The sequence below is a fragment of the Nothoprocta perdicaria genome, unplaced genomic scaffold (assembly GCF_003342845.1).
Source record: "Nothoprocta perdicaria isolate Ctin4 unplaced genomic scaffold, notPer1 scaffold_116, whole genome shotgun sequence".
In the NCBI taxonomy this organism is placed as follows: Eukaryota; Metazoa; Chordata; class Aves; order Tinamiformes; family Tinamidae; genus Nothoprocta; species Nothoprocta perdicaria.
In genome coordinates, this window is record NW_020454272.1 from 2,367,329 (window position 1) to 2,390,192 (window position 22,864).

At 43.5% G+C, this 22,864-nt stretch overlaps 4 protein-coding genes across 4 annotated transcripts; 3 read left to right on the top strand and 1 right to left on the bottom strand.

Annotated features, from left to right (window-relative positions):
• Positions 1–532: 532 nt before the first annotated feature.
• Positions 533–9,832, top strand: WBP11 (WW domain binding protein 11). The gene is made up of 11 exons (XM_026053487.1): positions 533–650; positions 1,565–1,596; positions 2,126–2,219; positions 2,609–2,805; positions 3,362–3,495; positions 3,831–4,030; positions 4,752–4,946; positions 5,604–5,705; positions 6,050–6,358; positions 7,255–7,437; positions 8,111–9,832. Exons 1-11 carry the CDS (start codon positions 587–589, stop codon positions 8,542–8,544), a joined length of 1,944 nt encoding a protein of 647 aa, XP_025909272.1. The 5' UTR covers positions 533–586; the 3' UTR covers positions 8,545–9,832.
• A 3,340-nt stretch (positions 9,833–13,172) lies between these two features.
• On the top strand, positions 13,173–13,799 carry LOC112959469 (histone H2A type 2-C). Its single transcript, XM_026053490.1, has one exon. The coding sequence runs from the start codon at positions 13,203–13,205 to the stop codon at positions 13,590–13,592; it is 390 nt and encodes a 129-aa protein (XP_025909275.1). The 5' UTR covers positions 13,173–13,202; the 3' UTR covers positions 13,593–13,799.
• Positions 13,800–15,605: 1,806 nt separating this feature from the next.
• On the top strand, positions 15,606–16,262 carry LOC112959466 (histone H1). Its single transcript, XM_026053488.1, has one exon. The coding sequence runs from the start codon at positions 15,606–15,608 to the stop codon at positions 16,260–16,262; it is 657 nt and encodes a 218-aa protein (XP_025909273.1).
• Positions 16,263–17,546: 1,284 nt separating this feature from the next.
• Positions 17,547–17,990, bottom strand: LOC112959467 (histone H2B 1/2/3/4/6). Its single transcript, XM_026053489.1, has one exon. It carries the CDS (start codon positions 17,973–17,975, stop codon positions 17,595–17,597), a length of 381 nt encoding a protein of 126 aa, XP_025909274.1. The 5' UTR covers positions 17,976–17,990; the 3' UTR covers positions 17,547–17,594.
• Between the last annotated feature and the right edge of the window lie 4,874 nt (positions 17,991–22,864).

The following is a 22,864-nucleotide window of genomic DNA, read 5'->3' on the forward strand; positions in this document are numbered from 1 at the left end:
TGTCCAAAGTTATCTTTCTCTTTTCTGCCTGTCTTAAAATGGTGCTGGTGGGAGTATGGAGGTAGAGAGCATGGCAGTGCTCTGAGGTGGGGAGAAAGAAACCTGAATGTCTGCAGAGCACTTGCTGATGGATGCAGTGGGTGTTGAGGACATGGCGAACTTGGAAGTGGGGAAAGGAGGATATTTGCAGGAAGCATTTGAAATGGATGGGAATGGAAGGGTGAAAAATAGAGAGCTCTTGTGGGAGTAACTGAAAGAATGARGAGGTCTGTGATGTTGTCTTAGAAAAATATGAACATATGTGACTCTCCCSTCGTCCTCTTCCCTACGTGCCCTAAGCTGGAAAGGTCTTGAAGTGAATAACTCGCTGTTAATCAAAATAGGATGATTCTGTTATAAATGCCCAAAGTTGCAGTAGGATTTGAAAAACAGACAATTATTTGAGGGAGCAACATACCAATTTAGAGAGGGGGGGAATAATCATGCTGAATCTATCAGTGTACGGGATATGAGACTTTGTTATCTTTTCTAGGTCTTTTTTTTTTTTTTTTAACTATCTTTTTGAGACGGTAGAAAAAGCGCCAAGATGGGGCGGAGATCTACATCATCCACCAAGAGTGGGAAGTTCATGAATCCCACGGATCAGGCTCGTAAGTATCCATGAAAGTTAAATGGATATGAACATGGGGTCCTGAAACGACAAATTTAAAACAAACAAAGAAGTAAAGCKCCTATACCTCAGAATAGAAATTCTTATATGTGAACATGAACTGACTTCCCCACATTTCTGAAATACTATYTTTGGTTGGTATGAAAACTTCCCAAGAAAGCTGCTCTCTTGCATGCTATTGTTGCTGTGCAGTAGTTCTCGCTCACCTTTTATTTCTGTTATAAGTATTCTAAGGTCTCTTAGTTATCTGTCAGTTAAGCTACCAACTTCTTGTGTTATAGGTAATCTTCCTGAAGCTAGAATCCAGGGAATGTGTTGAATTTTGTAAATACTYTGATTGAATGAGGAAGTCTGTTTTGTTTTGTTTTAATTTTGACAGCATATCTAGCCTGTTATCAACACTGAGCAGATAGCAATGTCCAGACTGACATTGTGAATATGCTAATTATTTTAGATTATTTTCTAGTGTAATTAGGTCTAATAGACAATTATGACAAATATGTCATTAGACATATTTAGATGTCTWATTATTTTAGATATGTGTTCAAAATGTACTTTGGTTTTAAGTGCAGTTCACTATCTTGTTACAGACAGTTTCTGAGCAGCAGTCCTTTAATGACTGGAAATAACATTTTGACTTGTGGTCTTTAGTTYTTGTCTGTGTAGAAACAGACAAAGCGTGGAGATTTCCAATCTTTCTTTCTGTATAGCACTAATGAAATGCAGCTAGAAGTAAAAATTTCTCTCTTCAAGAAGATGAGAATAGAAAGTTATATTTGTGTAAAACAAGTCGACTATTGAGGAACAGTGGAGTAGTTTGGATGAGGGAGATGTTCTTCATGGATGTGCTTGTCTCTTGCAAGTTATTTTCTTTTCTTTTTTTACCCTCTCCAGGTAAGGAAGCTCGAAAGAGGGAACTAAAGAAGGTAAATAAAGTGATTAGGAACATTTATTTGACATSCCCTGTACCATGCATCATATTTGTAATGGCAATGGGCCATGACTGATGAGTAGCCTTCAGATATTTCTGTTGATTTTAAAAGATTCATTTTGGAAAATCCTGTCTAAACAAATACTTAAAGGAAATACAAATTTGGTTTTGAGTAACAATATTGCTTTAATCTGTATTTTAGCTTGAGATGATTAAGACTTTTCAAAGCATTGTTTTAAGTGCTTATAACTTCTTAAAAAAACTTATTATTTGACATGTTTTATTGTGCTCTTGATTAGTTGGTTTAATTTGCTGATGATGTACTTAATGGGAGTGAATGAATTATGGAATTTAAAAAGTGACATTAAAATTTAAAGTACTTTTGGTTGTACTATGGTTAGTATTTGCAAGGTATTTTGAAATGCGTTTTTCTTCAGGCTAGGATTATTGAGAGACAAATCTTTGATACAAAATCTTTGTCTCTTCTTTGTCTTTTTTCTCATTTTGATCCCTGATATTCTCAGAACAAAAAGCAAAGGATGATGGTACGAGCAGCTGTATTAAAGATGAAAGATCCAAAGCAGATTATAAGAGACATGGAAAAATTGGATGAGATGGGTGAGTGAGCAGTACTGGCTGTTGGACTTAAGTGGTTTGTTTGTTTTTGTACATGCAGAAGAATAATTTTAATGGACAGTTGAGAGACTAAAATAAGCAAACTAGCCATCTTTTTCCTATTAGAAATTCTGTGAAAGAGAGATTGTATGAATAAATACARAATTCATGATTTGAAGTGACTTCTTGTCTTTGAAGGCAACATTCTTGGAGAAAATGACTGCAGTAAAGACTGGGTAGGTTGTATGGCAGATTAAACTTGAAGTAAGGGGTTTTCTTTATAGCTTTTGTGAAAGTAGGAATGGGAGATTGATGAATGAAACAATTTTAAAACAATCACATTTGCAGTGTAGCTTCTCAATGTTTGTTTTAATTTTGCTGTCTTGTATTAGAGTTTAACCCAGTGCAGCAGCCACAACTTAATGAAAAAGTGTTAAAGGACAAGCGCAAAAAACTGCGAGAGACCTTCGAGCGCATCTTGCGCCTCTACGAGAAGGAGAACCCTGATATCTATAAAGAGCTGCGCAAGTTGGAAGTGGAATACGAGCAGAAGAGATCACAGCTCAGCCAGTATTTTGATGCTGTCAAGGTAATGCTGCTTAGGTGTGACAGTTATGAATGAAGGGACTTTAACTGTGAAAGTGCAGTAGGTTGTTCTGTGAATTTCATCTCAGTCTGAAGGAAATAATACTCCTCTTGCATTCGTTTGAAGAGCTCCTGAAATTTGTCCCTACCATACTGAGAACCTGAGGTTGACCAAATGCAAATATCTATATGTTTTTTTTTTTTCTTTGGAACATGCAGCAGCCTGTGGTTCATGCCTCTGGATAAACAAAAGATAACAAAGTTGTCTGCAGCATCTTTTCTTTGGGGACTCAAGTCTAAGGGAGAATGGAAACCTGACTGGGTTATGATATACTGAAGTTTTTCTTGGGTGTGCTGCGTGTGCTAGAGGATTTTTCTATTGATTTTTCTCCTCTTTATTTTATTGTGGAGTAGGGGAGTGGTGGTTATTTTTGCTGCAAAATAACATGTTATCAGAACAGGCACTTTTYGCAAGTGATGGTTTGTATGCTGTGGTGTAAAGAAGCTTCTGTGAGATTAACCCATTCTCTGTGTGTCTTCCTTTTCCTCTGTCTCCCCAGAATGCTCAGCATGTTGAAGTGGAAAGTATCCCCTTACCAGATATGCCTCATGCACCCTCCAACATCCTCATCCAAGACATTCCCCTTCCTGGGGCACAACCGCCTTCAATCCTCAAGAAGACATCAGCCTATGGGTAAGAGGAAAAACAGCCTGGGGAGAAAGTGAAAAGTAGCACTTGTGCTGCTGGAGAGAAGCTAGGTGTTAGTGGTAGAGGTAATAAATTCTGAGGGAATTAATTGTACTTTACTTGCTTTTGTCAAATCCCTTCTTAATCTTTGCTTAGTATTACTTTTTGTTGTCATTGTTGTTACTGTTATCAATTCATGAGGTTGTAAACAGCTTTATTTTTATCATATTTGTTTATAGATTGTTTCTGTAGAACCAGTGACTAGAGGAGGAGAAAAGAATTTCATTAATCTCACGTTTGYTTGCGGTCTGATTTTTGTTTGTTTTCTTTTTTATTTCCAGACCACCACTTCGGTCCATTTCTGTACTTCCACCTCCTGGCCTTGGTGTTCCACGTTTACCTCCTGGCAGGAAGCCCCCTGGCCCTCCTCCAGGGCCACCCCCACCCCAAGTCCTACAAATGTATGGGCGGAAGGTGGGCTTTGCCTTGGAGATGGCTCCTCGAAGACGAGAGGAGGATATTTCTTACAGTTCTGAAGGAGGTAAAAAAGACTTTCTTATCACTGTCTGTATTTTTCTTAGACTTCTCAGTTTTGCTACAGGTAAATGTAATGTACCTTAGCCAAGCTGTTTTTTGGGAAATAGGGATATTTATACCACCTGAGGAGAGTTTCCATCCTAAGTGGTTGTGCCAGTGAGGTGATTCTAATATGTTTAATAATGTAATATCTTCACATTTATTAGTGTCTATTTTAGATGCTGAAACTACTAATGAGAAATTTCAGATAGTTGTTTTCTTCATGGAATTGCCTAGGTTAAATATTCACTGTGTGTGTGTAAAAACACGTTTTTAAACCTTCTTGGAGAAGCTTTTTCTTTTTTTAACAGAATTGAAACAAACCTGAGYGTATACTTGTTAGGAGAACCTTGAGTGCCTTTCTCGTGCAGTTACTGTATAGTGTCTTGTAACTTTTTTCAATAAAATAAACATCTTTGCTAAAGTATTTCAAAAGGCAAGAAATTGCTGAATAAAAGGTTTTGGTGGGAGTTGTCTTCACAGAAATCAGCCAGCAGACTTAGGGGAATCGGAAACCTTATGAAKAGAATCCCCCAACTATTCCTTATTAACATATATTAAAGAATAAATGAATGACAAAAAGAATTCTATTAATATGAAGACTTTTTAATTGCAGATTTCTAAAACGCTCCTTCACACCTGTGTGTTTGGAATTTATGTATTTCCTAATACTTTGCTCTCTGCAGGACAGCGAGGGCATGATGATGATATCTCCAGTACTAGTGAAGATGAAGGCTACCCTGAGGATATGGAGCAAGATAAGCACGATGAGAGCAGTGATGACAGTGACAGTGACAGATCAGATGCAGACAGTGAAGCTGAGGATTTCCTGCATCGTGATAATGACAAAGAGCGGGAAGGTGGTGAAGAGAAGAAATCAGGTCTGATGGAAATTTTGTAGATTGGATTTTGATTTTTTCAAAAGAGAAATACTGTTCAACTTCTCTTGGATTTGGTTTATTGTCTTAAAGTGTGTCTGTGTGTGTATATATGTATATATCTGCATGCACACACACATTAATTCTGTTTTAGCTCTCCTAAACATCACTTGGAGAGCCTAAAGATTTTTTTAAGTGGATTTGCATGAAACTATCTAGATGTGAAATATCTAAGTGTGCCTCATACATTCCAGATTGAGCCATATTATTAACATTTAAGATATTAAGATCACAAATCATGTTTAGCATAAAACATTGAATTAGCACAGGACCCTATGGAAAATAAGCAGTTCTTTTTCATTTTGTAAAATAGTGTTAATATTTAGTGACTTGAACAACAYATTTTGAAGAGACTTTTGAAATTTCATATTACTAATACTTGTAGACATTTTTTCCTGATTTTTTTTTTGAGGAAATTCAACTGATAGAAAATTATAACATTAGTAGAGGCTAGTCTAGTCACATTTTTAAAAGTAAATAGTACCAGTGTTAACTCTTACATAGGAGCATCTGTACTTTAAAATGTTGTTTTTTCCACACGAGGTAGAAAACTTTAATGTACCTTTTTTTTCCTCCTCCTTTATGCCTTGCTTTACCCAGGTCATAGTGTACGGTTTGCAGACATGCCTGGGAAATCACGAAAAAAGAAAAAGAACATGAAAGAACTGACCCCACTCCAAGCCATGATGTTGCGAATGGCAGGTGAGTGATGCACATATGTCTTAAGTGGACCAGTATTTTGGTGGTCATAGGGAATTACTTACTCCATGTTCTCTTTTATGCTCCTTTATCACGTGGTTCAAGTTTGAGTTTGCTAGTAGAAGTTTCACCCCATGCAGGAAAGTGTAGCTCTAGGTGGCAGCACTACCTATAGCTCTGTCCTGCTTTTACTTTTTTTGTTTTGTAGTTAAGTGTTGTTGGCTTTATTCTTTTTTAAAGGGTTTTTTTTTCTTATTTTGTGTCCTTAAGTTTCTCTGCAGTATGCAAAAAAAAAAAAAAAAGGAGGAGTAGCTGAGAACTGATTTTATAAATATGACTCTTTTCAGGTCAGGAAATCCCAGAGGAAGGGAGAGAAGTGGAGGAATATTCAGAAGAGGAAGAGGAGGAGGAGGATGACTCAGAGTCTGAAGAGACGTCGCAGCAGCAGCAGCAGCAACAACACAGTGAGGAAGCTCTTGCAGAGACTGGGTCATCTACTGCAACCTCCCAGTCACAACAGCAATCTTCGTCACAGTCTGCTCAAAGTCAGATACAGGCACCTCCCATGCCTGGGCCTCCGCCTCTAGGGCCACCTCCAGCCCCTCCGCTGAGGCCCCCAGGTCCACCCACCGGCCTCCCCCCAGGCCCTCCACCAGGTGACACTTGATTTTTCTCCAATTTGAAGGTTGCAGGTATTCACTATCACAGGCAGGCTCTTAGTTGTGGGCTACAAAGCTGCAGAATGGGGATATGTTGTGGTTGTGATTGAGGAATGAGAACCCAGTGTGGCAATTGCTGAGACACGTGTAGTCTCTTGCATCTGTTATTGCTGCACTGAGGCTTTTGAGGCATCAGGCTAGTGTGGCTGTAGTGAGCCTGGTGATGGTAGCTCATTTCTAGTTAGCAGAGCCATTCCTGGACTATGAAGAAACGTGCTATTTTTCAAAAAAAAAAAAAAGTCAGCTAATGAAATAGCTGTTTGGAGTGATAAAGATGACTTGTTCCATTACATCTGGTGGGTTTCAATATGTCAGGATGCTACATGTTACTCTGAAGTATGTGGCTGTGATGTCAGAGCTGCACAGCACCCTTCAAGAAGGCAAGCTGTTAAGGCCACCTGACTAAACAAATAAGATTTTGAGGTTTAAGACAGTATCCCTAAAACATTCATCGAATGGAAAACTTCTGCCATTGGTACAACAACTAGTTTGACAAAGTGATTCATTTGCTCATGTGCCCGCGCACTGAAGTGGTCACCTCAGTTTTTAGTGTGKTTGGGAAGCAGCAGGAGCTGAAAGGGCCTAGCATCAGGTGTCTTAGGGGAGAGTATAGAACCTTTCCACATTTAGGGGAATGTACCTGATTGTTACCAAGAAACTTTTTCCTCACTTCAGACTGCTWTCTCTTCTTGAGGCTTTCAGATGTTTTTAATAGGATAGCTGACTAGTAATMGACACAGCTTTTAAGCTGATGTCCTGTGTTGAGTTCAGCATTGCCTGATGTGATGATTCTTTTGTCCATTCAAGAAGATTCTCTTTGCATTTTCTTCCAGGAGCTCCTCCCTTCCTGAGACCTCCCGGGTTACCGGGGCTGCGTGGGCCTTTACCTCGACTTCTGCCACCAGGCCCCCCACCTGGGCGACCCCCTGGCCCTCCCCCTGGGCCCCCACCAGGTCTGCCCCCAGGTCCTCCTCCGCGTGGGCCCCCTCCTCGCCTGCCTCCTCCGGCTCCACCAGGTGAGGTTTCCTGTTTGCCCTGGGGCAGGGTCTTTCCCTGCTCTGTTATCGTTGTACACTCAGACCCTTCGCTGTGGGAAAAACTAACACTCCTTTGGGCTTTAAATAGTGCCCTGTTGCTACTTGGTCTGTGTTCCTCTTCATATGACTAAAAATACTCCCTTAGAAAGTTCTTCTTGGTTGGTCCTTTGTATCTGTCTCTCTTCCTAAGTAAGTATACTGAGCAATATTGAATTGCTATTGTTTGCTAGCAAGAAATCTGACTTAAAAAAAAGGGGGGGAGGGGGGAGATTCAAAGTTCACAGTTCTGTTGGACTGAATGAATAACTCCATAGTGCAGTGATGATGGGGTATTCTGTGCAGCCTGATCAAATATGACTGATTCTGAAATTTCAGCCAAGTGACTTGCCAAGGCACTTTATTTTCCATGTAAACAGGATAATCTAGGTGGAAAAATAAGCAGGGATCTGTAGATTTCAAAGGATGAGGAACGACTTTTTCTTTCTTTCTTTCTTTGGGWATCAGTGGTTGGTGCAGGACTGAAAGCAGCTTCTGAAGCTGGTACAGTTGTATCTTGTTGATACTTCACTTTTTTTGAAGCTGTGCACTTTTCTGTCAAAGATTTTTGGGCTCCCAGTGTGGAGTTTGCTCCTTCTTTCTCTCTCTCTTGCAGGTATCCCCCCTCCTCGCCCAGGCATGTTACGGCCGCCTTTGGTGCCTCCGTTAGGACCTGCCCCACCTGGGCTTTTCCCACCCACTCCCATTCCCAATCCCGGAGTGTTGAGTGCCCCTCCCAGCCTGATCCAGCGCCCCAAGGYGGATGACACCAGCGCGGCCACCATTGAGAAGAAGGCCACGGCCACCATCAGCGCCAAGCCGCAGATCACCAACCCCAAGGCAGAAATCACCCGCTTTGTGCCTACGGCCCTGCGGGTGCGCCGGGAGAACAAAGGGGCCCTGGCCGCCTCCCAGAGGAAGCAGGARGACGAGCCCGCCCTGCCCTTAACCAAAGCAGCCCCCAAGGCCGGGTCGTCTGCCCCCATCTCTGTACAGACGAAGGATGACGTGTATGAAGCCTTCATGAAGGAAATGGAAGGTCTCCTGTGACCTCTCATAGTCCTCATCAGCTTTCCTGCTCTCCGAACACAGACTAGACTCCTGCAGAGGGAGGAGAAGAAAAGGCGCTCCTGTAAGCAGCGAGAACGCCTGCATGACAGGGAATAGATCCCTACCCACAGGTCAACTTGCCAGTAGTCTCTGAATCAAGACTGTGGTAGATCAGGGGGGACAGGACCTTGTTTCAGAGCTAGCATGTCTACTCAGTGGAAGGAAATGGCAGCCCAGAGGTGATGCTGCTTTCCTTGAGTTCCGCCCTTGGTGCGGGAGGTTGCGGTGCTCCGAGGAGGGGTGTAATGCTCTGCCTGGGAACTTTTCCCTTCATGAATGCTCTGGTGAGGGTAGTGGAGCAAACTTAAAAGGAGACGGAAAAATTAGCAGGATTTCATACACACACATGGTTGTCAAGTTTTTATTTTCTGTACTGTTTTTCTTTCTGTAAATATTTTATAATCTGGTCGCTTTTTTAGTTGCAGTGAGATTGATCTTTTTTTTTCCAGGGTAGTCAGGGAGGTAATTTGTTGCTTATACTGTACACTGGAATTTTGCACCCCGTCCCCTCTACAGTCATTTTGGTGGCTTTTAATGACGGGGAAATTTTCCTTTTGTCTGGTGAAAGACAATAAATGTTCAGTGTATCAAAATACCAGTTTCTTTGTGATCTGTGTAAGTCTAGCATATGGATGGAAAGGGAGGAAACTCTTCATAGACCTTGAGGAAGATGTAGGCCTTCTGACCCTCATGAAGAAGAGTAATAGCTACATTGAAATTAACTAAGACTATGTAGGTTATCCTTCTGTTAAAGTCTTTTATATCCTTGTTTCAACMGTTCCTGTTCGGTTCCCTTTTAGTGTTTGCTGGTGGATGGTAGAAATTTTAAGTCCTGAAATACTACACTTATTGTACAGTTTATAGCAAGCCTTGGATATCCACTAGATGTATCTTGGACTGATTAGATTTATCTTAGATAAAAATTGATAAACAATTTTGATTCTAGAATCTTGACAGATAATCAAACTCTGGAAGTTTTTGTTATAAAATCAGTAAATGCAAATTCTGTGCTCTTAGACTGCAGTTTGTTGGGATGTTTTTCTCTAAGGACTTTATTTTTTCTAGCTTCAAAAAACATTATTTTGCTTTTTTGGTTGAAATAAGCCTTTAACTTCATTCATTCTGCTGTCACTCGAATATATTACCATATACAAGAAAGAAAGAATTCTGGTCTATTTTGAAGAAGAATAAAACTTCTTGGGATGTAGACAAGTCAGCTTCAAGACCTGTGGGATTAAATGTGCTAGCAATAAATCTTCCTGAAATGAATTGCTGCTTCAGCAAGAACGGTATTTTTCAAAACACTTCAGTTTCGTCTGAAGCACTGTATTTAAGCACCAAAATAATAGTTAAATATTTATATAGAATTTTTTATCTTGCAGGTTTTGTAATGAAAAGAAGTATGGTTCATTAAAATTATGATTTAATATCAGTGTTCAGTTTGAAAATTAGTTCTCTTCATTGAAGTGCTTTAGTGAATGTCTTAAGTGGCTTAAAAATGTAAGCATGCATCAATTTCCAAATGAATATACCCAGAATGTGCAGTGGCTTTTTGTTAAAAAAAAAAAAAAAAAAAAAAAAGAAAAAGAAAAAGAAAATTTTTCCGATTGCAGTTCTGTAGTATTTTTTAAGTGTATAATCCTCTTTCTTTTGTTCATTTTAAACATATTTGTATTTTGTCATAATTAATGAGATGTGAAAAGGGGGACTTTGGGGAAGTGGGGGATTACGTTTTAGTCTATAGTACTCCTTCGCCTTGGGCTTAATAGGATTACTGACCCTCCTTTCCAGGAAATAGGTTCACAGGAACAGGAATAGTATTCTGAGAAAAGGACCTCTCCCTGTCATCCATAATGGCTTACTAGCTGCCATCTGATTAATAACTACGGAATTACTTGATTTTGATTGATTTCATTCATTCTTCCACTTTGGTCTGTGTTTTTTTTTTCCCCTTGTTAACCTTTTATGTGCCATTTGCCATATTCTTTAGGAGGCACTTCTTTTATGGAGAGACTRAGTGGTTACCCCTTCCCATCTTTTTCAGGACAGGGAAGTCTCCAGGGCTAGGATGCCTCCTGCTTCTTGTAGGGACTGGCCTCAKACAGGAGGCTTCTTGCATTCCCATCTAATGCCCAGGGTGCAGTTGTGCTCTTGTTTTCACAGAAAAATGGAAGTTTGGAAGTAGTTGTAAGACCAGCTGAGAGCATGAGTGTGGAAACATGCGGCTTGTGAAACTGAGGTTTCATCCTACTGCCTTGGTCTGCTTCTTTCGCTAAAACAGGAGCTTCCCCCTCACACCTCTGTGCCYTTTTTTTAATACGTTACTAAGCACAAAAAAAGCACTAAGCAAGAAACTCAATTTTTTCAGAGCAGGATGGATCTATGGTTGCCCTTGCTTCAGTCCTCCTATCACTTGTGTAATAAACGATTTCTTCACCAGCCACATAAAATGATGGGCCAGGGCAGGAACATCAAATCCAGGCATCTTCCTGGAGTTGCTGACAACCTTTYCAACCTTTCTTTCTCCAGCCTCAAAGCAGGCATAAAAGACCGCAAAACAATCTGACATCTAAACTGACACTCCCTGATTATCTAGATGAATGACTAAATCATCTAGATTCAAAACAAACAAACAAAAAAACCTGATAATCTCGATCAATGTTTTCCTTTATCCACATRTGTATCTGGGGGCTCTGGTAATTACTCTGCATGACTGGAGTTCTTCAGCAAGAGCAGGTGAACAACTTCTGCCTTGGCTCATCATTTGCTGAATTATATAAGGTTTTGAGCTTGTAGTTCTGTCAGAATACAGGAAACGCCTTTGTACTGCTCTGGGACCTGGAATCTTGAGACCAGGCAGGAAATGATTTAATAAGAAAGTGTGTGAAATACATATATATTTCTACTGTTAGTTTATTCATGGGGGAAGAGTGAATTTTCTAGTATTCAAACAGAAATATATATTTAAAAATAGAAAGCATTTTAAAACGGCTTTTMTCTGTGCTTCAACACAGCCTTTTGAAATTATGTATTTATATCATGATTGCACTTGTTATGGTTAGTCTCCTGTTATGCCATCTTCTCTGAGCTCCAGATAACTGTCAACAACAACAAAATAGCCGAGTTTGTTTGCTTTGTTTCACACTTACTCTTTGTCAACTGCATAAAGGGATATATATCTTAYGGATACAGCTGTGCCACTTTGTTAGTTGCCTGTGTCTTGTTTTTGTGGTGTGCTCGTACAGAGCTTTGGGATTCTTGTCCTGAATACTGCCTGGAATTTGTGGTGGCATCTTTCATCTGCGGCTCTCGCTGCTCGTTACAGGAGGAGTAATGAGCATGGTGGGGATAGACAGAGGCAGGCAGAGCAATGCAAGTTGCCTATGGTGTTTCCATTTTTGTCCAATGACTGATATAAAGAGGACTCTCAAAAGTTAGTTAATGCAGTATAGTCCATTGAACGGTGCTGCAGATGAAAGATGCTTCCTAAAGATTATTAGAATTTTCAGAACAGGGAGCTGATCTCCTGTTTGACCAGAAATAAACAACTTGTGTCAGTAACTGCCAGGGCTTTTGCTTTGTTCACGATCCTCTCGTTGAAATACCCTCAACAGTTTAGRTCAAAATTCCTATTATTGTAAGCTCTTTGAAAAGTCTTTTTTTTCTTCTTCTTTCCCAATAGCTACAGCTGAAGGCTGTGGCTAATTTCAGTATGTGAAGTCGTTCATTGGCTTAGAAAAGGATAATGTCTGTCCTTGCTGGAAATAGATCAAAGAAAGAAGGATGCTAGGGAACAGCAAAACCACCCAACGTAGAACAAAGGCAAAGGGAAAAAAAATGAACAAAAATCTCTTTGTTCAGGAAACAGCACCAGGGTAGAACAGGCATCCTGAATTGCATGCAGCAAAAGCACTGCTGCCTGTACTTCTAGTGCTTTGTTGAACAGCCTCGAAAATAGCAATTGTATGTGTATTAGCAAGCACAGAGTACTGTTTCAGTGGTTTTGTTTCCTGGATCACAATAAGCAAAGTCTAGTACATGTTTGTGTCCTGTATTGTTCACATTAAGTAGAATAACTTCCTTTTTGCTTTCTTTCCCTCTCTCCCTCTCTCTCCAGACCTATATGTACATATAGACCTTATATAWTATATATATATAATTATTATGTATTATTGCTGAAGCGTTAGGTCTAAGCAGTTGGTTGAGTCGTTTCGATGCAAACAGTTTTAGCAGAAGCTGCCTCGTCCCTCCCCCAAGATGGCGCCGGGGCCGTGGCGGCCGTTGGGATCCTCAGGGGGGAGGGATGGGGCGCCGTCACGAAGGRGGCAGCCCCGCTGCGCGCGCGGCCGGCGGGCGGGAAGAGGGCGCGCGGAGCAGGCGCGGTGGGAGCGGGGAGGAAACGGCAGCCGCCCGCTCCCCCATTGGGTGGATTTGGATCCGCAGCGCCATTGGACGCGCAGGGCGAGGGCGCAGCGCAGCCAATGGGGGAGCGCGCCGGGGCACGCGGGGACGCTATAAAAGGGGCCGGGCGGGGAGGGGCGCGACGCTGGTTTCACGTCGGCGTGAGGGGCGCTGCGTGTGACGGAGCGTAGGGCACTATGTCCGGCCGCGGGAAGCAGGGCGGGAAGGCGCGCGCCAAGGCCAAGTCGCGCTCGTCGCGGGCCGGGCTGCAGTTCCCCGTGGGCCGCGTGCACCGGCTGCTGCGCAAGGGCAACTACGCGGAGCGCGTGGGCGCCGGCGCGCCCGTSTACCTGGCGGCCGTGCTGGAGTACCTGACGGCCGAGATCCTGGAGCTGGCGGGCAACGCGGCGCGCGACAACAAGAAGACGCGCATCATCCCGCGCCACCTGCAGCTGGCCATCCGCAACGACGAGGAGCTYAACAAGCTGCTGGGCAAGGTGACGATCGCGCAGGGCGGCGTGCTGCCCAACATCCAGGCCGTGCTGCTGCCCAAGAAGACCGAGAGCCACAAGGCCAAGAGCAAGTAAAGAGGAGCAGAGGGAGCGTTTCCACGTCAAAAGCAACTCAAAGGCTCTTTTTAGAGCCACCCACCTTATCAAAAAAGGAGCTGTAGAACTAAAAAAAAAGGTTTCAGTGTTAGAAAATAGATGGTGTTTCTGATGTCTGACTTGTAAGTAATATCAGTGAGCTGTAAAAATTTCAAAACCGACAGAAAAATATATGTTAATCTTTGGKGAATACTAGTGCTTTTGAAAAAAAATTATTTTTTAAGTGTTAAAAGAATTTCTTAGTTCCAGTAAGAGTAAGAATGCAGTGGATATTGCCACAAGAGAGCACCATGTGTCCGGCCATCCTTTCAGTTTAGTCTTCTGGCAAAGTGAAAGGAATCATTAATAACGTTCAAAACAACTCGGCCCCCTCTAAAAGAAATTCCAAGTTACAGATTCTGACACTTTCCCTGATACCCTCGAGCTTTCAGAAGTATTAACTCAAAGCACTGAGTAAGCTGTATTAAAAGTGCTCATTCTCTGGAGTTTGCATAAACTTGAGAGTAACTTGTGGTGTTTTGACAGGCAGTTTAAAGTAAAAAGGACTGTTGGTGGTTTTGATTCAATGCTATATATGACACTGAAAAGAATAACAAAAATGCTAAAATAGGCAAAAAGATCGGTGGTTACAGGACACTAAGCACACTTCAATAATTCTTAAAACTGATCGTGAGATTGCCATACCACTAACACAGTAGCAAGGGGAAAAGAACAATTTTCATCTGGCCTTTATATTATATATATTTTTAAAAAACAGACAATAATAAAGTATCATAGAATAACATTTTAGCTATTTTAGTTGTCTGTCATATGAGAAAKGAGTTGCATTCAGTTTTAAAATGTTTAAAGGTGATCCTCATAAAGGGTATGAGAAGGCTTTTCCTCTCCCTAGCAGCGTGTTCATCTTAGAACAAAAGATACTCCACAGATAAACATGCTGCTTTCAATCTTACTTCTAATGTAGGAAACAATCACAGAACAATATAAATGCGATATTTAGCATTCCGCTGTAAAGAGAAAAGTGTAAATTATAACTTGAAAAAAAAAAGTTTTATGGTATAAATGCAAGGGAGGTCATTTACAGCAGTGTCTTCTTAGGTAAGGATGACTCAGATTTCCACCTATGGAACTGGATCAAAATAAAACCACTGCAGAAACAAAGTGTTAGAGTATTGATTAGAACCTGCAGTGAAATCGGTGTGAAATTCAGACATGACCTGATATGTTAAGATAATAGATGATTCTGTAAGACATCAATGGGTAACCAYGTCTCTATTGTGCACATGGAGCAACATAGTGCTAACTATTCGACTTTAAAAAGTCAGCTCCTTTTGGGATAAAAACAGTCCTTCACAGGTCGTTAATCTGCTTTCTGCCCTGTAACATAATGCACTAATTTAATTTATTTTAATTATTTTTAAAGGGATAAAGGATTTTGGACAAAGAAGCTAATTTCTAATCCATATTCAGTGCTCAAGATGAGCCTGTGTTACTTCCTTCTCTTTGAAATCAAATTGCAAATAAAATATCGGTTCAAAACCTTGTTTTTCAGTTCAGATCTAGAGAAGACCCTTTAAAGAACAATAATTAACTGGTCTGGAGATTTAGTTGTCCACGCCGCAGATTTTATTTAGAAGGAAAAACAAAAGTTTCTGTCTCTCGAGGTCTCTCCAGGTCCAGGACTCGGGGTTTATCGGCTCTTTTTTAACTCACCGTTCGCGTCTCCGGGGGGAAACTCCGCCGAGCGGAAAAGCAGCCTCCCCTTCCCCCGCCGCTGCGAGTTGGGGTGATTCCGTGGCAGGAATTCGGAGAAAAAGGCGCTTTTTCGGCTCCTAAGAAACACAAAATGAGCGGGGAGAAGGGAGCTCTCCGCCGTGCGGCGGGGCGGGCTCTGCAGGGCACCAATCAGCGCGCGCCTCGTCTCTATAAATACGAGGCCGCCGCGGCGCTCCAGGCCCAGTGTTTTTGCCTGGTTCGTGATCCGCCCGCAGCATGTCGGAGACCGCGCCTGTCGCCGCGCCCGCCGTGTCCGGCCCCAGCGCCAAGGCGGCCGCCAAGAAGCCCAAGAAGGCGGCGGGCGGCTCCAAAGCCCGCAAGCCCTCGGGCCCCAGCGTCACCGAGCTCATCACCAAGGCCGTGTCCGCCTCCAAGGAGCGCAAGGGGCTCTCGCTGGCCGCCCTCAAGAAGGCGCTGGCGGCCGGCGGCTACGACGTGGAGAAGAACAACAGCCGCATCAAGCTGGGGCTCAAGAGCCTCGTGAACAAGGGCACTCTCGTGCAGACCAAGGGCACCGGCGCCTCCGGCTCCTTCAAGCTGAACAAGAAGCCCGGCGAGACCAAAGAGAAGGCGACCAAGAAAAAGCCGGCGGCCAAGCCCAAGAAGGCGGCGGCCAAGAAGCCCGCGAGCGCCGCCAAGAAGCCCAAGAAGGCGGCGGCGGTGAAGAAGAGCCCCAAGAAAGCGAAGAAGCCGGCGGCCGCCGCGGCCAAGAAGGCGGCCAAGAGTCCCAAGAAGGCGGCCAAGGCTGGGCGCCCCAAGAAGGCAGCGAAGAGCCCGGCCAAGGCGAAAGCGGTGAAGCCCAAGGCTGCCAAGCCCAAGGCGACCAAGCCCAAAGCGGCCAAGGCGAAGAAGGCGGCGCCCAAAAAGAAGTAAAACGACTTACAAAAAAATTTGTAGTCGACTCATTTAAATAAACCCAAAGGCTCTTTTAAGAGCCACCCACTTATTCTGAAAAAGAGCTGAGACACTACGGTTAAAGCAGCAGATACAGGAGTTGAGAGCAGCATTTATGCAGGAAGGATTAAAAAAAGAAAAAAGTCATTCAGGCGGTTTGGACACAGCCTGCCCGCAAGATGCGAGTTTGCAGAAAGCGCCTGCTCGGGACCCGAGAATGAGGAGCCGCCGATCGCGGCTTCGCCCCCCGGCACCGGGCGGCGTCCGCCGGAGCGGGGAGGCGGGCGGCCCGARCCCCGCGCGCGGGGACCGCCCCGTCCCGCGGACACCGCAGGGGCGGGGGAGGGTTTAAAAAACGCGCGCTGAGCGCGGATTGGTCCATTCTGCCCGGCCCCGCCYCCTCTTACGCAGCGTTGCAGCCCCGGCCGTGGCGGCTCCCGGGATCCGGAGGGGTCGCCCCKCTCCCCCCAGCAGAAGGCGCSGTCCGGCAGCAGAGGCTGCCGCTCYGGCCTGTCCTGTGGCCGCGGCCTCTCACAACACGCTCCTCCCCCCTCCTCAATCTCCCCGGTTCACAACAGCACTGTGATGGGAGCAAAGCAGCACCAACAGATTCCGTGCACCGCCGTTTCAACTCGGAAAGACTTTCGTAACCACAATCTTCGTCCCTGTTCATGTTTTCGATAAAGGACACATTTTCTTTATTGAAAAAAAATACAAGGCGATGGGCGGATGGTTGGGGGGGGGGAAACCGCCTTGAAAGCCTTTGGAAGGCTTAAGTTAGGTAACTTCTGTAAGCATGTATTAAGGACAGAACTGATTTATTAGAAATATTTTCCCTCCGGGTGAGCGGTTTCAGTGTTCAGAAAACAAACCTTGATAGCAAGTGACAACTTCTGACTTAACTACAAAGAGGAACTTAAARAATACAGTTATCACAGGACCACCTATTTTCTTAAGACTACCTTCCACCGAAAGTCCTCCATATTTTGAAAAAGAAGGGCTAGCAAAAGCGAAAATCAAAAGTTGCTTTTATTCTCAACCACATTCAAGGCGAGAACCAGCACGATATCAAAGTGTAGTTGAATACTCCTAGTATCAAACGCTTTGTAACTAGTACAGAACTTRAAGCCCTGTAAAAGAACTAAAAAATTACATTGCTTAATTATTCGCATTGCTATATTTTAGTTACCTATKAACATAGAAGAATTTACATACCTTTCTTGAACAAAAAAGTAACAACAGCCCTTCTACGTGAAAAAATAGGTGGCTCTTAAAAGAGCCTTTGGGTTAAAAGAGACGCTGCGGGACGCTCTACTTGGAGCTSGTGTACTTGGTGACGGCCTTGGTGCCCTCCGACACRGCGTGCTTGGCCAGCTCGCCGGGCAGCAGCAGCCGCACGGCCGTCTGGATCTCCCGYGACGTGATGGTGGAGCGCTTGTTGTAGTGCGCCAGGCGCGACGCCTCGCCGGCGATGCGCTCGAAGATGTCGTTCACGAACGAGTTCATGATGCCCATGGCCTTGGACGAGATGCCCGTGTCGGGGTGCACCTGCTTCAGCACCTTGTACACGTAGATCGAGTAGCTCTCCTTGCGGCTCTTCTTGCGCTTCTTGTCGCCTTTCTTCTGCGTCTTGGTCACCGCCTTCTTGGAGCCCTTCTTGGGCGCGGGYGCTGACTTGGCCGGCTCAGGCATAGCGAAAACTCCTCGGTTGCGCTAGAACACCGGAGTGACCGTTGGTGCGATTGCTGTCCTATTTATAGGGGACTTATGCAAATCAAGAGCCTCCGCTCTTCGCGTTTCTATTCGCTAGAMGCTCCGGTGACGTCACGCTTCGCTCAAAGCGCTTTGCCATTGGTGCACTGAGAATTCCATGCTACTACTGGCTGGAAGTTACAGCCGTGGCAGCCAATCACAACGAAYTGTTTCAATCGCTGAAGGTTCGGGGGTAGAGTTTGCCTGGGGAATCTGAAGGGGCCTGAGGGGGCCTGTCCGCCAGGCTGCGCGCGCCCTCCCGGGTGTGAGGCCGTCTAGATAGCTATGGAGATATGCATGTACATGCACAGAGAGATTATTGCCGTTTTCTCCATATTGCTCTATATTCTTATTTATATTCTTCTTATTATAGATAYGCTTGCACATACATGCATATATACATGTATACACATATATAGACATATGTATGTATGTGCACTTTATATAATAGCATATATATAGCAGTCATGATCTAAATGTATAAGAGAAACATGTTGCCCCAAATATTATTCACCTTTTGCAATACTAATCATTATAGTCATATATATAATCATATAACACATTCATAGTGTTTGAAATAAGTTCTTCTGTCCCACATGTAAATGTCTTTCAGAATGTTAAATCTGGTAAAAATTTTGCTCTTATTTCTGATTCGGGAGAAGGGGTGTGTGCATTTTTTTTTTTTTTTTTTTTTTTGGAGAAAAGTACTGGAAGAATTTAAGTAGAAAGCAAAATATTCCTGGTAATGAAAACGTCCCTTCAAAATTTATTTCAGAATTTTTCATGAATCAGAAATTCAGTCTATTCTCCTGTTATTTGCAATGCAGCAAATGCATTTTTAATAGATAAAATGATTTAACAATACCAAAAAAAAAAAAAAAAAATACTGCTATTACTTTACTGTTTGAATTTGTAACAAGCACTTACGTTCACAAGACAGGCATTGTCTTTCTTGATCTTTAAGTGATCCTTAACCCCAGAGGAAATAAGATCCACAAAGAATTAAAAAGAATATACTTATTTTCAAAGATTTTTTTGGGTGGAGTGCTTGTCTGGTGAGTTTCTTTACTTGCACAAGAGAAGAACTNAAAAAAAAAAAAAAAAAAAAAAAAAGGTGTATTAAGGATTTTGTTCTATTTAATCAAAGAACAAATATTCTTTGGTTTTGATGGAGTTTTACCCTGTATGTGTAAACAAAGGAGTGTTTATGAGATTTTTTGTTTAAATTAAAATGCCTTGTAGCTTATTATACAATCACAACAAAACCAAATGCTCAAGGAGATAATATGAATAAGGATAGTGTGAGAGATCCTAGTACAAAGAATAAAAGTATCTCAAATATTATCAGGCTTTTCATGCCTCCCCTTCCATCTCCCCTTCTCCTCCCCCTCCACCACACACACACACAAACGCTTTCCGAATTATTTCAGTCTGAAGGAAGGCTGCGGACAGGGTGGGATCTTTCACCTTCCCTGTAAGGCTTGTCGGTCAGTGTTCCTGCTGTGCTCAGCACCTAAGCTGAGGAAAGACAAAAGCAGCCATCAGAGCCGGGCAGAGCAGTTCATGCCGCTTCCCTGGTGCTCCAGCTCCCTGCTTTACTGCTCCTACTCGCCGAGAGGGTCAAGGAACATCTCGATCTGCCCAGYTTCCTTCCCCAGCACTGTCATTGACCTCTGGACCAGCTTGGGACAGAGAGAGATAAGGCAGACAGGGCAGGCAGGAGCTACATCTGCCTTTTGGAGAGGCCTAGTTTTCTTTTTCTCAGTAAGGCACAAGGATAGGGCAGAGTGTTGTATCTTCTAAGAATTAAACAAATTTAAGAATTCCTTTTTTTTTTTTTTTTTTTTTTTTTTTACCTGGAAAAGTGGTTTGCAGAGAAACACATTCTTGGTAATGACAGTTCTTCCCACAAACACCTGTGAAAGCCCAGGCCTTCGCACAACCTCAGCACAGAACGGCCGGGGCTAGCCATTTTTGCCTTACTTATGGCACTCTGAAAAAGAAAACATAGAATGGCATTGGACAATCTCAGCAACGGTAAAACCCATAGCTTCTGGTCTAGCAGTAAATTCTGGGACAGAAAACACACAGTTCTTATGCTTAAAACAAAACCAAAACCATCTTATTCAGATTAACACTATTTTAATAATCCCTTTGAGTCTGTTGGTCAGTCCCAGACAAAAGCGACAGATGATGTAAGTCTGAGAGACATTCAGTTTCAAACAGGTTTCGTGAAGATCAGATAAGGAGAACCAAAATAGGCTAGACTTTCCCTTGAGTAAAGGGAACAGATATGACCTGAACAGTTACTGCTTGCTATTAGCCTGTCAAATGAAAAATCAGCCGATAACTGCAGGTCGATTATTTCTGAYGTACTTCTTAAGAGGTAGTTAAGGAGGAGTGGTAGGGGGCTGGAAATAAAACAAAGAGCACAAGAGGGAGTTGGGAGAACATTAGTAGTTTTCTATAAAGGAAGCTGAGGTTCTTAAAAAGAAGGGAAAGTGAAACTCCAGAAGTGTCTGTGGAGGAGTCGAGATTAGAGATCGGGCTATAGGGACAGAGAAATCAGGTTTTTACAAAGGTTCTTGGTAATCTAAACTGCTATTGACGTGGACGGGAAGTTCTTTAAGTTCCCCATCCCAGTTTAACAACAATGGAAGTGCTAATGATKGACCGAGGCTTTGCAGTCTCCCACAGAAATAAACATTTCTAGTCAGGAGCCGGAGTCAGAAGGCAGAGAACAAAGAAAAGGCTTCAATAGCAGCTGCGGTGCAACTGAGCAGCCTCAGAGCTTGACTTGGTAGCCCACTTTACACTGCTCAATGAGTATAACTTTGAGGCACTATTTTTTTTTTAATGAAGTTGTTTCCTAAAAAACAACAACAACAACAACAAAACAACAACAACAAAACAACAACAACAACAACAACAAAAAAACCCCACCTGTCTTGTAGGTGCAGCTTTCATCGATTCAATTGACTCCTCAGGCTGGAAGTCCCTAAGAGGCAATGAGAAGATGTTTTTCCATGATACAGCCTAATATGACTTTTATTAAAACTTAATGGTTTGCCACTACAGCTCCTGGGTGGGTTCTGCAGAGATTTTTTTTTTCAGGAACATACCGCTCACATTCTGAAATCCAGAAGCAGAATTCTTTTTCTGATAGTGCTTGTTGTCCAGATTGGCTTCACACACACAAATAGAATTCATAAATTATGTTTTATCTCTTATCCCACATTCTACAGCGCCATCAACTAGGACTATTGGAGAACTATGTTATCTTACGAGGAAAAGCAAAGGATTCATGTAAACAACTTTGGCTTACGGAGTAAAACGCTGACACCAAAGACTAATGGGAGAAAAAAAGAAAAAAACCCCACAATTCTCTCCCTCGCCCGCCGAAAAAAAAAGAGAGAAAAGGAAGGAAGGAAGGAAGGAAGGAAGGAAGGAAGGGAGGGAGGGAGGGAACATTTTCTAAAACTAGTGGAGATAAACAAGGAAAAGTCCTAGACCAACTTAACCATCAAGGGGAGAAGTTTAGGAGGAGGCATTAGGGTTATTCCAAATATACTAATGTTGAATTACAGCTCTTTACGTGGACGTAATAATTTGGGAAATTGGTTTCTAAGTGTGCAATGGACCTTAGAATCAAATCAGAGTTGTCTCCTACTGGGAGGTGTTGGGTGCTCTTTCAGACGTGTGGAAACGTGAAATCTGTTTGTGTTATATACTGTATATCTAGCTACCTAGAGGGAAAGCATTCTAACTTCGTATTTTAAATTGTGGAGTGTCACTATTACCAGAAGATTTTCTAATAACTAATGTACTCCATAAACATATGTGCCATATATTTCAGCAATATGAAATTGTAGCACTGAAAAAAAGCTATGAATTGGAATAAAAAGATAATGAGAGAGTGAACAATATAGTGTAGTTTTTGAGATGATATTGCTGACAAAATGTCTGAAAACAATGAAAAAATCATTACGATGATGTGCTTTTCTCTGTGATAGTGGCAATATAAATGTATCCGCTAAAAAAACCACTGTTGTAAGCAGAAATAACAGGAAGACTAAATCATCGTATTTATCAACAAAATGCATATAAAAGGTGTGACTAGAGTTAAAAAGGAACATATGATAATAACTTATAGGTGGAAATTCTTATCAATATGCAAAATTATGTGTACATTAATCGTCTTGGAGTGTAAAATTCTATACTAATCTTATTACAATATAAGATTCTAAGTTGATTTTATAAACAGGAAGAGGCGACGAGGTGCAACCAAGCCGCCTGCACGACATGCCCCCCCCTAGCCCCCCCGGGCCGTTGTCGGCGCGACGCGAAATGGCGGCGGGGAGGGCGGGGCGGCGGCTCCGGGGCTCCCGCCCCCACCGGCCGCGTCTCGCTGCCGACTCGGGCCCCCCGCCCGCCCGCAGCCCCTCCTGCCGCCAGCCAGGCGGAGCCGCCCCCCGCGGGCTCCGAGCGCCGGGAGCCTCTCGCCCCGCCCCGCCCCGCCCCGCGCGCGGGAGCGTGGCCGCGCCAGGGCCCGGGGAGCGGGCGGGGCGGCAGGGAGCGGAGCGGAGCGAAGCAGCAGGAGCAGAGCCCGCCCCTGGGCGGCCCCGCCGCGCGCGCCAGTCCCCAACCAGGTCGGACCGCCGGCCATATAGGGCGGGCGCGGGCGCCGCTTCCCGCCACTCGCGGCGAGTCGTGCGAGTTTCAGCGGCAGCATGTCCGGCAGGGGCAAGGGCGGCAAGGGGCTCGGCAAGGGCGGCGCCAAGCGGCACCGCAAGGTGCTGCGCGACAACATCCAGGGCATCACCAAGCCG